Raw genomic sequence first — 15414 nt, 5'->3', positions numbered from 1 at the left:
ACTGATGCATATCTGCAGTTACTGACTGCTAAACACTTTTTCTCAACACTCCTAACAACTGCATAAGCAGATAAATAATACTATGACAGGTTGGAAGGTTATGTAATAGCTAATAACAGTAAAAGTGCAAGGAAACCATTTGATGCTACCTGGGATACTGTTACCTGTGTCAAACACAGGTTTGTCCTCAACAAAAGCCTTTCACTTGTAATGTAAGAAGTTAAAACATCGTAGCATATCAGCATCGGTGTTAGCTCGGCAGTCAGACACTACAAACTCATTCTCAATCCCAGGATGTCAAAATCGTTTTTCTAATCTCTTTGGCGTCTATGAGTAACATGCAATGAGCTGGTGGCTTGACACACCTGTTCCAGCAGTAGTGAGACTAGTATCCCAACTTGCCACATGTGCACAATGTTGAGGATGAGATTTTTAACATTCATGGTGTTGTGAGAAGACATTTGAACCAAAACCACAATATTTTCCAAAAGTTAAATAGCTCTGTCATCACTCACTCCTCTCTACCTTGCTCCATTCAGTCCAATATTGCAGCAGCCTGTCTATGAAATCTTTGATATGCAGTGGCTCTGACAAAAACAGCAGCATTTGAAACCGTGGGCGTGAAAACATGTTAATACAGCAACTTTCTTCCACATGGCTCAGACATACAGCTTTTACCTCAGTCTTCTGACATCTGCTATACCACGGTGTAATAGTTTAAAACCCTTTACAGTATTCTCAGTTTAGATCTAGTCAGTTGGAAACAATAAAAGTCGAGGCATGTTCAGCTAGCTGAAACTGATCGAATCTGTTATTCCAACTGACAAAATTGGTGACAAATGCAAATGCTTTGTCAGTCAAGAGAAGCTAGAGTCTGTAAACCTGCCTGGGAACAAGTACAAAGAATTTATAGTCTGCCGTTGTTGTCACCCTGCAGGTGTGCCACGCACAGGCAAAAGGTCTGGCAGATATAGGTGTCGGGCAACGACAGTCTTAAAGGAGCTCTTAGTAAACAGTGAATAACAGTGAAGCTTCGCATATCTGCTTTTTTAATGATCAAAAAGCAGATATATTTTGATGTCCTATAAATGGCAGCGACTGAGGGAAGTTGTATCTCCTTAAATTGTGATTCTGCAGACAGTAGAGTAAGTGTTTGATTTGCAGATGTGTGCATCTTAGGGAAAGAGTGCTTTTGTGATGTATATTTCTGCCCGGGGGCCCAGATTTCCACAGGCCTGAAGGTACTGGCTCTGTAAGTCTTCTATAGCAGCCATGCAGGCTTGACAGGCCTTCTCACTGTGGTGCAGAATAAGACAGAATGGATTATATCTAATACCGCAAAGTCTAATTCGACAAACCTCTCCTTTCCATCCCCTGGGTCCCACTTCGCCCTGGCGGAAGAAGAAAAGAGAGTGGGGAGGGAGGGGAGGACGAGAGGAGGGGAAAATAGAGAAAGACAGTTAGAAACTTCTGCTTACATCAAAGACAGTATGTCAGAGAAGCTACATGAGCTGCTCTGCATTGCTGATGCAGAACTGCTCTTTTCTGTCAAACCGATGACTTACAAAACATCTTAGGTTGGTTATTGTAATGCATTTTAGAAAGATTTTTCCCACCTCTTTCTCTTTGTTGTAATGTGATGAAAATGTGGATTTCTTAGCCCCTAAAAACACAATCCAGTGCTAACCACAGTTCTATAAAGCTTCTACACTGCTGAGTACTAGGATACAGATAGGTTGGTATGTTCCATTTTCCATGAAATGCTTCCCTTTTTGCTCCAGACTTCCTCTTTCTTTCATGACCAGGTAATTGATTTCAGTCATTTTAGGAAAGAAACTCTAAGAAACCTTACTAAAGCCATAATGCCAGGGGCTTACAGCACAATCTGCCAAAGGAACTTTCTCAATCACCCACACTGCTGATGTAACAGGAAGAAAATCAATGTGAAATTAAGGTCAAAAACCCTACAGACATCCACTGCTACTCAAAGACTGGAGAATGCATCCAGCAGTGCGACACTGCTGGTGTTGGGCAATGTTCATGCATGTTCAGTCATCTGAGTAGTTGTAGCGACAACCGTTTGATTTTCTTCTCAAACAGCAGCTTTTTGTTGCTTTGTATTCAAGTCACTGTGTGGATGCACTTCACACAAATAACTGAGCTTTCCAGTCAAAGGACTCGTAGTATTTGTGGTTTCAGTTTTACAGAATTCAAGACTTTCAGTTACCCTTCTTTGTCATTGGTTATCAATCAGTGTCCACAAGTGTTTCAGAATTTTTTAGGTTAATAATATAGACCAAACACACAAATCCATAAAGCTAATATGAATAAGCATGCAAGAGCTTCCAGCTTACATTTCTTAGCGTAATTAAATAGTTAAATAAAATGCATTCAATTGAATTATTCAATGAATTAATGAATAAACAGCCCATGTCTCGTGTTGGTAAAGCTGAGTCCAGACGGAAGGTCTTTTTTTAATGTAGGGAATGTTTTTATAGCATGGATAGAAGTTTAGAAAGACAAGATTGAAAACTGCAAAAAATAACCCTAACCCAATATCTTTAATTACTGTACATGTCGAGCAATGTAAAATGTTCAGCTCGGGAGACTAAATGTCCACTACAGCATTTACTCAACTCACCAAACTAAGGTAAATGTGTTTAGGTTCCAGACATCCTCAGCAGAATTAACCCTGTGGCTATCACAAAAACCGCATATAAATCTACACACATAAATATTGCGTAATTCTTTTCTGTTTTTTACACTTTTATATAATTATGGTTGCAGAAACCACTTCTGTGCATTTATATTTTGACTTGAATCAATGCTGTAAACAAAGTTATTGATAAATCTGACAGATAGCATTATTACTAATGTTCATTTTCTGTTGCAGTAACATCCTGTGTGTGTGTGTGTGTGTGTGTGTGTGTGTGTGTGTGTGTGTGTGTGTGTGTGTGTGTGTGTGTGTGTGTGTGTACATAGGGTCCTACTAAAGAACTATGTTTATGATTTAGAGTCACTCCAAGTAAAAAGTGAAACCTATCAAGAGAGATAAAGGTTTTAAAGTTTGCTGCTTTGTTACTAAAAGCTTCGTCATAAATGCTAGCACTGAATGTATGCAGGAAACTCCACAGACTGTGTGTGAAAGGTATTGTAGCCACCATGATGCCACCTGTTGGAGCATCAGTGATGGAGTTTTGGACCCAGACGTCACCAGCTAACACTAGCAAGCTAATTTAGCAAGCTGTAGCCATAAAGTGCACGGGCACAATACAGACATAATAAGGGTGCGGTCAGTAACAGACTAATCAATGACATAGTATGTTGCACAAGAAACCTCCCTTAGGTACCAAAGCTTCATCACTTCCTCTTGGGGAACAGAGGCACACCCACCCTCTGTTCCCTCGAACTAAAATCATATTTATTTTAGCCAGCAGGAATTAGGAAGTGTGTCTGAAGACAAAAATGTCAAATTCATTTCAGAGGTGACACGCTTGTGATTCACTGCTGATGCATTTAGCCTAGAGTGCACATCACACGGAGGCTGGGCTATTCTCGACACTAAGGAATTACAGAGTGTGAACATTAAGCTGCATGCTGAGACATTCATGTGTCTCCAGTGTCGCATGCATAACCACACAGCCGTGGCTCAGTGTGATGCAACATGGCTACTGCAGTACACATACACACACCTCCAAGTGTACTGTCTTGGAGCGTGAGGGGCAACGCCTCAGGGATCAATACCTACTGATAAACACTTGAATGCTACTCATTTGTTCTCGCTCCTAGTAATACGCTTCAGTTACATAGATTAGGTGGAAACATTCTTATTTATATGTTTTATTATTGTGTTTATTGACAGTCATTAAAGATGATAATTGCAATGTGGAAAAACATGCTAGTTCTATTATACTGCCCTGCTTCTCTAATCTCATTTCACCTTGTTGCCAGGAACGATCATTCCTCACTGCCAACAGCTTGAAAATACTTCCCAACTACAACATTGGAATTCCATCTGTTCAGCATTAGCAGTTGTTCTGTCATGTCTCTGCAGCTGTTTCTCGCCTCTCTCTGATGGATAATGGAGTGTTTCACAGTTACATCTAAAAATAGATTTCTTCTTATAATAAATATGTAGAGCTCCTATTGTTTGTTTATTACAAACATTACGTGGCTCACAGAGTCAAAGCAAACTGGATGTCTCACATCTCACCCGGGAGTGGTTCTTCAGCTCCTGTATAGCGAGCTAATCACTAGCAGGCCTTCCTCCATGTCTCGATAAGAACAACAACAAAAACGTAGCTAAATTATATTTATCTGCTTCAGGTTCCACATGCTGATATTATTCATGTTATTAGTAATACTTCTGCTTTTTCCTCTTTGACAAGTCACAGCTGCCAAAGCAAGTATGTGAACAAGCTATGTCTGTAAGTAGTGACTTTTTTACATGTCCGTCAACATAAATTCACACGTTATTTTTGCTTGTTTTTTTAAAGATATGTTTGTACATGTCATTCTACATCTGTGGAGCATTTTACACAGAAACGAATGAACCTGAGAGAAACAAGCTGCTAACGGAGCAACAAGAGGTTTCTCCATGTATGACTGATGTTAAGTCCATATTAGACATGTAAAATGTCATTATTTTACAGTTATTAGACTGAGCTGTAAAATGTGTCTTTTTTTGCACTTCCAGCAGTCTTGGAGCTGCTGTCTGTCTCTCTCTTTCGTCTTCACCTTCAGATTTGTTCGCCAGTTCACACCATCGAAACCTGTAAACTGACCATTGATTTTCAGTTAAACGTCTGTATTTCAGCCTATTCTGACACGGTGTCTCCTCTGGGCCCTCCTCACTGTTGTCAAGAATCTGAACCGTGGCACTGTGATCCTCAATAATGTGGATCTTAGCTTGAGCCTGAACAACGAAGCTGGCTGGGGCTTTGCCACGAGGGCCCCTGGAGTTTGTCTCCAGGGTCACTTATCAAGGCATATTAACTCAGCTTAGTCACCTCTCTCTGAGTGGCTGCTGAATATGTGCTTCCAGACTAGATTTTATGATTCTTTTATTACTGTGTAAAGCACTGTTGCTGTTTCACTCCCCTCTTTTTTCTTTTCTGTGTTACTGTATTGTTTTCTTTTATGAGCTTGATCACAAATCCATATAACACTTCTCTTACAGAGGCGTGAGATCACAATCAGGCAGTAGGTTTACATCAACTCATGATGAGCATGAATATTGTGATAATTATCATTCTCAGCCACTGTCGTGGTCCACGGTCTCTGACACAGTATATTGAGTTTGGTGGCTTGTTGATGGCCACTGTGTTGGTGGCCAATCCAAACAATTCAAAAACAATTTCAAACTTTGCACCCAATTGTTGTTTTCAGCAGACATTAAGCATGTATGCTGTGCAATCATTCCACCGTTTGAACAGTTCAAAGAAAGCCTACAGTTACAGTGACATTCATGATGGATGTGTGTAAACGTCTGACCAGATCTGTCAGGATTGTAATGACTTTGGGAGAATTTCTCTGAGGGATCGAGTTTATTAGCTACAGATAGCCTAAACAAAATTAATTCTAACAAGATACTGGTTTGGTCAAATTTCATCGATTCTCTATTTTTCCACAACCTAAACTGGTTTAAAGTAACCTCATGATGTAAGCCTAAATTAGCTCCTTGTAAGTGAGGACTGTTTCCCATCCCTGTGTCCTTGTGGGGACATTTGGTTCAAATAACTGTGCACACACACACAAGAAACACTCATTTTGAACACAGCGTTTGAAAACATAAGCTCCGCTGCCACCCAGTGGAAGCAGAAGGATTCTACGCTCACCGGCACTCCGGGACTCCCGAGATCTCCGTCTCTGCCTCGCTCCCCCTGCAAAAGAGATACATCATCATTGACTGGAGGATTGTGTGAATTTGTTTGCATGTGTGTGGGGCTGAATGTGTGTATGCACTGGTGTGTGCCTGTCAATGTCTTCATTTTATATGTGTGTGTGTGTGTGTGAGAGAGAGAGAGAGAGAGTGGAGAAAAGGTCATGATTACCACTAGCAGCCAATAAGGGAAAGCCAGAGTGAGACGGGATAAGAATTGGCTGCTGGTGACCTTTAACAAACCTGACTTTTTTATCTCGTTTGTGTGGTTTCCCAACCACATCCTGCAGCAGAGGAAGCACCCAGAGGAGCTTTCTCTGTTCCTCAGGGCCATCACTCTGTCTGTCTGCCATTAGTGCACGTAAAAGCAACCGAATCTGTGTTCACTTTAGGACTGATGCAGACAACAGTGGCTGCAGCAAAGCTGAGGGTTTAAATTAAAAAGATCAGCTTACATTAGACTTCACTGGCCTCTTACACTTGCTCTAAGAAACTGGAGCTACTTAAATATATTACATACTCACTGCAGTCTAATGCAGTCATATTAGTGAAGTAATCGCTTGAATAGTTGCTGCAAACATCTTTGTCTGCTGTGTCATCCTGTCAGAACAGGGTGTTCAAAATGTTCTTATTAAAATTAGAAGAACTGAGGAAAATCAACCAGTTAAAGCCTGTATCAGAGAACACTCAGTACTCGTGCTATTTAAAAAAGTGATAATTAGTTAATAAGCAAAAGCTCTGCTGTTGTTTGATTTAACTGTTTCAGCTCAACAAAGAACTGCCAAAGATATTGTCTTAACACGTGTGGCACTCGAAACATTAGTATAATGTCAAATATATCATCTGTAATACTATATCTGATTTTCCTGCAGTTTCAAAATGAATTCAATTAGATGATGTCCACCTCTGTAAACCTCTGATGTCCACCTCTGTAAACCTCTGATGTCCACCTCTGTAAACCTCTGCTAGTTGAAGTGTAAAGTCCTGACCCTGGTATGCAGCACCAGCAGTTTTCATCTGATATGATGCCACATAAGTAAAACTGGAGATGTACCGCTGATCAACCAATCACAGGAATCACTGAGAGGTCAGGACCACTGACCAAAAACCTGACATTCCCCACCCCAGAAACATACTGGAACAACAGTACCACAACTGTTTGTTTTTCCCACTTCACAGTGATATGCCACACAACAAACAAACAAATGAGACCAAACCATTGTGCTAAAATCTTATTTTGAAACTGGTTTTATCATAGCGCTGTAGCCAGTGAGCTGTCGGTGTAACCTTTGCCTTTTCTCTAGTTTCATGTTTCTGGCCCCGTCTGCAGAAGCAGAAGGCAGAGCGTCGCTCTCTCTGCTTTTATAGTCATCTCCTTGTTGCTTCACATTTATTAGCTGAAACTTTGACGTCACATTCACATATTCGAATACTGCCACTGGGTATTTAAGTTTGCTAAAAACGATGTTGTTATGAAACAGAATGATTAACAACAGGGTCCCTCACTTTTTCTGGATATTTGAATAACCCCAGCACTGCATGAATTAGCATGGCACATACAGATGTGTTTTTGTTAGCTGGAAAATGAGTCAAAAACACACCTCTAGGCTCTATAAAGGTTGTTTGACCCTAGGACAAGATTGATGGAGTGCTGCATCACTGGTGCTGTTCTTCAGCTAAGCTAAGCCTACGTGTGCTGAGATGGAGCTTAGAGCCTGTGCAGTCATGATGGATCGTATGTTCTCATGAAGCTGGTTAGTTTGGATATGATTGTGTCGGGAAGAACAGCCACCATACCTGTGCTCCTTTAGACCCAGGTTCACCGCTCTCCCCCTGATGACACAACACTGAATGTTAGAGCAGGTCCACGTTACACTGTGGTGACAGCGCGAAGAATTAACAAGAGAGAAACAACATGTCCTGTGGATTGCGTACTGCGCATCAAACACAGCAGTATGTTCTGGATCAGGACTGTTTATTGTGTCTTTATGTGTCTGGGCATGCTGCTTTTGAAGTGTGAAGGACAACCTTCAGCACCATTAAAATTAATCATGTCATCTAAGCACAGTATGAATAATACATCAACAAGTATGTATTATGTTAAGCTGTCAACATTTCCACAGTACAGCTTGTAAATCATGTAAGCTCCTGACAGTTAGAGCCATAAATCATTCATCAAGTGCTGCCTCTGCTGCCTTTTCAAGACTTCATTATGGACAAATAAACCCTGTTTTTTTGTATGTAATTACAAGAGTTGACTCTCACCTTATGACCTTTGAACCCTGGCAGACCCATGGCACCTGGCAGCCCTGGAACGCCTGGTTCTCCAGCTGATCCCTGAGAGGGTGAACATTTCATTGATGTTGGAAAAAAGAAACGATACAGAGAATGTTGGGAAACCAGGTCTGTGATTGTTTGGTATCCAGCACAGAGCCGCCACATAAAAGCCAGGATCTTTGGAAAGTGGTCATCAGGTACCTCAGGCTCCAGATAATCATCAGCGTGGGTAAATGTGGCTTATAAAGATATCTGAGTGAAGACATTTCAAGTGTTCCTTTGCTTGTGAAATTATCATTTCTAAAATGCTGAAGCAAATTGTGCTTTGAAGGATGACACCTTGGAAATAACAAAGGTACCTGTAATTAAGCAGCAAAGACAACTTGGGTTCTTTTTTTAAACGGTTGACATTTGTGGGCGTAATTCTTCAGTAACATGTTGCTTAACGAACAAGCGACATAAAAAGTGCTGCTGTCACTCATCAGGAAGATCCAGGCTGGTGAAATAAGTACAGGCTGACAGGAGGAATGTGGGTTCATGCTGAATTATCAGACTGTCACCTTTATGTAGGCTGGAACTGCTGGAACTGGGAGATTGTGCGAATAGTGTAATGTTTGCTGTATCTTTGTTTTAGACAAACACAGACGAAACTTCACTTTATGTTGTTAATAAAACTCTGAGGTCTTGCAACTTTAACCTTCAGATGTGATATTTAAATATCTAGCCTACTTGGCTTTTGAAAATTGTTCTCACATGTTTTAGCAATTCTTAGATGAGTAAAATGTTTTTACTAAAAAAAGTACTTTTTGTTTTTCTCCAAAGCAGCGTTAGGATTAGATCTCCTTATCTTCGGTGATGACTTAGTCGTTATGTAACCCCATCAGGCCTAGCATCCACTGATGACCCATCTAGATTTAGAGGTACAATATCAGTGTTAGCCGAACCCTAACCCCAGCTCAGGATGGGTCAACAATGATGTGATGAATGCATTTCTTTGTTAATGTGTATGCAAGGATTTAATTTAACAACACATCCTTGAAAGTCAAACACCGAATGCTTAGGTTTAGGATTAGGAAGCAAAACTACTTGGTCGGGTTTGGTTCATGCTTCAAAAACACAAATATATTATAAACATTTTCTTGTGAAAACTCCCTGAATAGATTGGCCTGTTAAGTCCACAATGCTACAAGCAAAGCATGGACGTGGATTGAGCCCATGGTTAAAAAAAACTGGTGGAGTCGATTCTCTTTTTAAACTTATGCCCTAAATAATTTCTTCATGAACTGAACTCATTTAAACATGAAACTATTCATAGAAATCTGAGACGTAAACTGAGGAAGTAATAAATACATTTAGCATTATTGTACAATTTGTGCACTTGTGCCGCAGGACACACCAAAGCACACTCGAGTCCTGAATATCAAGCATGTATATTCATCTCAAGTGAATGACAGTTTGTTAATGTTTATACTAGATCAACAGACGTCTCATCTATCATCATGTTTTTGTATTTAATCTCAGCAGGAGACTGCAGAACCGGTCATGGGGACATGTCAAGATAATAAAACAACAAAGAGTGTTGGACCCAACAGCAACTAAAAAAACAAAAAAAAGAACAGAAAATGCTTAAAAATGGCCTTTGTTAGCAACGCTAAGAATGATGCGATATGGCTCCTACAGGTACAGTGCTTAACAAATTTACTAGACCACCTGTCATAAAAACATACAAAAAACCCAAATATATTAGAAATAAAAAAGACTTGTTTAAAACTAAAATTTTAATATTTATTTGGCAAATAGCAAAATGAAACAAGTAGTCCTTATTTACATATAATAACCATAAAAGTTAGGATTTTACATGCTTTCCTTTGGCCTTGATAACAGCTGTCATTACTGCTGGCAGTGTTTTTATGGACTTTCGATAGTATCGTTTATTATTAAGGTCCAAATAGTTCCTAGCTGTTCCCGGACGCTGGCTAGCTGTGCTAGCTATCTTTGAATCCATTGCATCTGACATCTGTGCAATCACACTTTGACTTGGACCAGTCCATCTACTGGGGCGATTGTGGCTCAAGAGTTGGGAATTTGCCTTGTAATCAGAAGGTTGCTGGTTCGAGCCCCGGCTTGGACAGTCTCGGTCGTTGTGTCCTTGGGCAAGACACTTCACCCGTTGCCTACTGGTGGTGGTCAGAGGGCCCGGTGGCGCCAGTGTCCGGCAGCCTCGCCTCTGTCAGTGCGCCCCAGGGTGGCTGTGGCTACAATGTAGCTTGCCATCACCAGTGTGTGAATGGGCGGATGACTGGATGTGTAAAGCGCTTTGGGGTCCTTAGGGGCTAGAAAAGCGCTATGCAAATACCATTTCCAGTGTTCCAGATTCCAAATAGTCTTTGCAAAGCTTTGAAGTATGCTTGAGGTCATTGTCTTTTTGGCATACGCACCATGACCTTCAGTTTGAGACTAGAAGGGCATTGATGCACTGAGATGCTGTGGTAGACCTTCCGGGTCATTATGCCTTCAGTTTTCACTAATTTGCCCTCGCTGTTTACATAAACGGCTTTTTTGTCGACATAAACGCGACAATGCTGACCAGAGTACTTTGTTCCAGTCATCTACACTCCGGTGTTGGTGCTCTCTGTTCTTCCCTCGAAGCCTTGTTCATTCAGTCATCTGCTTACAGTCATTCTGAGACTTTCTCAGACTCTGATCCAGACACATTTATCCCTGCCTGGAGATCGGCAGTGGTCTTCCTTCTGTCTCTGTTACTTACAGTCTTGATGGGCCTGACATCTGTTGCAGTCAGCTTTCATGTTCTTGGTGCATTTTGTAAGTACCAGTCTCAGCAATCAACTCCAAAGCATATGTGACCACACTGTGAGAACACTTTGTGTCAAAGACAATCCAGGATCCAAAAGTGCTTCAATGCGGACTCTTTGCCTTTCAGGGAGTTCTTCACATTTTACCATTTAGAACAGGAGTGAGGAATTTCAAACCGAATTCACGTTTTTACACTTGCATTTGAACTAGAAGTCAGAAAATAATTTAGTATAAGATTCAACAACTAACATTACTTTTTCCTTTTGTGAATGCAGGAAATAACTCCATCTTAATCAAAAAATAATGATGCCCTTCACTATTTTTTGCATTTCTTTTGTAAAACAGTAAATTTAATTTTTTTAAAAATGAAAAAAATATTTTGGTAATTACGATCCTCTTGATTTCAGGCAGCTGTTAAGGACAGACTTTACACTGGCTCGTGGTCCAATAACTTTGTCAAGCACTGCGATTACATTCATTTGAATTTTGCTCCATATCCGATGAACACCATTGTTATCATCATGTGAGCTGACGCAACTGACAAATCTATGAGACACTCAAACAACTGCTCTCAGCTAATATTTTGCAAACAGCTGGGAGACCAGTTTAGATACTGTATACCTGACCTGAGCCCATAATGACAATAACATTGTCACACAGATGATAAAGTAACCAATGCCTTAGTTAAGGAAGCTCCAAAACAAACTACTGGCTCAGTGTTGGCTATTAGTGTAGAAAGTCAATGTTGGTTAACTTTGGTTTGAGTCATTACATTGGTTTACTGTTAGCTAAAATCAGTATCATTAGCAATAATATAGTAAAATAATACCGATATTAAATAAAACTGTGACTTTAAAAAAAAAACTGTGAAGATAACAAACTAGAGAGAAAAATGTTCATTCTAACTTCCTTGTGTCAAGCTTTTTTATTTCTGATCATCTTGTCTAACGACTGTCCAAATTATATTAACATGGTTAACACAAAGGTAGCACTCCACTCACCGTCAGGCCCGGTGGACCAACAGGACCAACCACCCCTGGATCTCCACAGTTCCCCTGAATAAAACACACACAACATTCATCTGAGTTGTGTGGGTAACAGATGATCTGAGGGTCATCTGTTACCCACATTCTCAGCTCTAATGCAGTTTTTGAAGATCGAGACAAGCACAAGGGTCACAGAGGGCATATCAGTGCATGGCTGCTATTTGCATTTGTATAGCTGCAGCGCAGCACATGCTGCAAAGGAGATGAGTGAAGGTGAGTATAAATCACACAGTACAGTGATTCATCATAATCCTCTGAGCCAGGCCCATTACTGTTCTCTTCCCTGTTAACCAGCTGTGCCAATCAGAGTAGCACATCACAAAAGTGTCTGACTAAATTTAGAGGACAGAGAGCTTTTCCAAGCACCAGAACGGCATCGCTGTCACTGCCAATATTACAAACACTGTGCTGCTTGCAAGCACTATTTTAATGCTGCAGCTGGTCGATATGGAGTCGATTGCACTTACTTTTATGCCGTCCTCAATCGCAGAACTGAATTAGCTGAAAGAGCTTTTATGTGCTGCATCTTCTGTTTGGAAGCTTCACCGCGCAAAACTACAAATGTTGCTTCCTTTTTAGGGAGCCTTATGTTTTCTTAAGGATACAATGTGCATGATTTATATGGCTACATTTTCAAATTACACTTCACATCCTATATTTACAAAAATAGAGAGAAGCGTGATATTCAAACCGTTCTCAGAATCTTACAGTTTCCTGGTCATTTTTGTGCTTAAAATGTTAATATATAAGAGGTGTGTGCTGTAGGTAACTACAGTGGCTAACAATAAAACTAGCTAACAGTAATATTGCGTTCCCATTGTACCTGTACTGTAATAATCACTGCCACAGCTGTGCTTGAGCACAGCAGCAAATGAACTCAGTCATCTGTTTAGCTTGATTGATGAATTTAAACTTAATCTTAAACCTCGTGGTCACATCTGGTCAGGCTGAAAGTTGCTCTGTTTTGAAGCAGAACAGTGATTTGGTTATAGTCGTCTAAGCGTTCATACTGTCCCACTGTGATGAGTGAGAGACGGGCCATCTTTAAGTTAACGTGTAAAAGGCTCTCAAGGATCAGTTTGGGTTAGTTTGGCTACTTTAGAAACATGGCAGCACAACATGTGAAAGGAGAACTCAATAAATAGCTCATGCTATGCATACTTACATCTATAACAACATGATTATGAATCTTAAACAGTCTCTGCTAACAGATGCCCCAGAATCAATACAAATTAAGTAGACTGTCCAACCCCAGCTCCTCATTTCTCATCACGTGTTCCTGGTATTTTAAGAGGCCTCAGAAGTTTCCAGGAATTTAATCAGGTGATGCGAAGGCAAGGAGGCCTCCGCATGCATTGACTGTGCATGTAAGCCTTTACAACAAATATACTGGGCTCAGTACAGACTGCTTTAAGTCTAATCTCACTGACTAATGTCTATTTATGTTGCCTTACAGACAGGTTGGAATGACCACTTTATCAAGCAGCATTTTCCTGCTCAGCACAACAGCAAAGAGGCCATTTTCACCTTCATATGCATGAAATCATCTTCTACCCCCTCCTTTCCTTCCTTCTTTGTGCCATGCATGCTGCGCTGAGTATACAAATTCCAGAGGGCTAGGAAATATGCATTTCAAGGTCAGAGAAATGTGTCCTCATGCCCCCTGTGCTGGTCTCTGTGAAGATAAAAACAATGTCCTCACAGGGGCCTTCCTCACAGTTTACACATAAAAGCCAGACTGATCTCATTTCTGAAGCTTTTTTCACACAAGTTAAAAAAAATCTGTTTTTGATTTTGAACAATCTGGTTTGAATTTGTCTATTTGAAATTATCCAAATTTACACAAGTGAAATAGCAAGTAGGCTTGTGTCATTTGTGTATAAGCACCTAAATGAGTTCATAGTGTGAAATTTTGCACAAATGTTTTTGCTGTAAAGAAATTTGAGTATCTGCACATTAAGAGTCAAAAGCATGAACCATCTTTGGCATTTATTAAGAAACACCTACACACTGATTCCAAACAGTTTGACTCCTGCTTAGAAAACTGCACTTTTCTCCACGGGAACATCAAGAGGAGAGGAAGGGTGCAACATCAGAGCGGGCTGAGAATAGCCGAGCGGCTGGGGAGTAGCAGGCCATTAGCATAAGAACTAATTAAAACATTCAACACACAGACCTTGGGACCATCTCGGCCGATCTCTCCAGGCGGCCCCCGGGGCCCTTGGGCTCCCTGGATGGAGACAAACATTAGGGGGAGGGGGAGCAGGATGGGGGTGAGAGAGCGAGGGAAGGAGGAGGAGAGAGAGAGAGAGAATGAGATGAAAGAGACAGACACAGCGCTTTGGGCTGAATGTGACAGAGTGCGTGACGGCTTAGTCAGAAGGCACTGAGGGAGAAATGAGATGGCTCAGGTCCACTCACACACACACACACACACACACACACACACACACACACACACACACACACACAGGGGCATCTACATTTGGACAGTGGTGTGCGTAAACACACACAGAGTTTGCATATTCAACAAAGCATTCTGCTGTATCAAGAGCGCAGCTTGAAGCTGTGTGTTAGCTGCTCTATCTTCCCACATGCCTTCACAACAGGAAAAAAAAACACACAAATAAATTCTACTATCCTGAAATATGCCAGACTGTAAGGGAGGAACAGGCAGCACTGGGCTCTTTTATTAACAGTCAAGATAGGAAAAGGCAAAAAATACCCAATACACTTATCGCTGTTACTGCTGATTCGTGTGTGTCTGCAGATACAGGCTGCAGCAATGGAGCTGGAATTGATCTGTTTCTCACTCTGTTATGTGTTATGCTATTCCAGTAAATATCTGTTTATTGTCAAATAGAAATTTGATGTCTTACTTTGTATTATTTAAGTTTCTCCATATTTTCTGAATCATCCATTGAATGTAAAAAGCAGTGATTACACGTGGATATGCTGATGTCACAGAAATAGATTCAATTCACCAATTCCCAAAACTTGGGATACTTTGTAAATTCAAACATAACCAGGGGTGCATTGGGGTGATTTTAGTTACTAATTCTCTTACATTTCATTTTGGCTAAAAGTTAGAAATGTGTCTGCTTTGACTAACTAGCTAACACAGATGACTGCTAACCACATGACATTAACTTGTCAGATATTTTGGACGTGTGACTAATGGTGACAATTTGTGACCAAGTGAATGAGGAACCAGTCACACAGGCCTAAAGACCAGTTCGTTACCCCTATTTTTGCCCAGCTATCCACCTGTTGCTGGGGAAAAATGTGTATTTCCTAGTCGATTAGCCTGGCTCTGGTGGACACCAGATCACTAGCTAACAAGACCTTCATCCTCCGTGATTTCTTCACCTCCCATGACTTGGATTTCTCATTTTT

General features: G+C 40.7%; 1 protein-coding gene across 1 annotated transcript in view; it reads right to left on the bottom strand.

Moving 5' to 3' along the window:
* si:dkey-225n22.4 (collagen alpha-1(XXI) chain) overlaps positions 1-15414 on the bottom strand; it is a 56085-nt gene that overhangs the window by 7335 nt on the left and 33336 nt on the right. The window contains exons 21-26 of the mRNA XM_039617208.1: positions 14195-14248; positions 11974-12027; positions 8147-8218; positions 7679-7714; positions 5838-5882; positions 1359-1391 (exon numbers count right to left, since the gene is read on the bottom strand). Of these exons, the coding sequence (XP_039473142.1) occupies positions 1359-1391; positions 5838-5882; positions 7679-7714; positions 8147-8218; positions 11974-12027; positions 14195-14248 (294 nt within the window). The remainder of the gene's footprint in view (positions 1-1358; positions 1392-5837; positions 5883-7678; positions 7715-8146; positions 8219-11973; positions 12028-14194; positions 14249-15414) is intronic.

Source organism: Oreochromis aureus, linkage group 9 (genome assembly GCF_013358895.1).
Source record: "Oreochromis aureus strain Israel breed Guangdong linkage group 9, ZZ_aureus, whole genome shotgun sequence".
Lineage (NCBI taxonomy): Eukaryota > Metazoa > Chordata > Actinopteri > Cichliformes > Cichlidae > Oreochromis > Oreochromis aureus.
The sequence above is the reverse complement of the archived record's forward strand: the minus strand, read 5'-3'. Positions and strand labels throughout refer to the sequence as shown.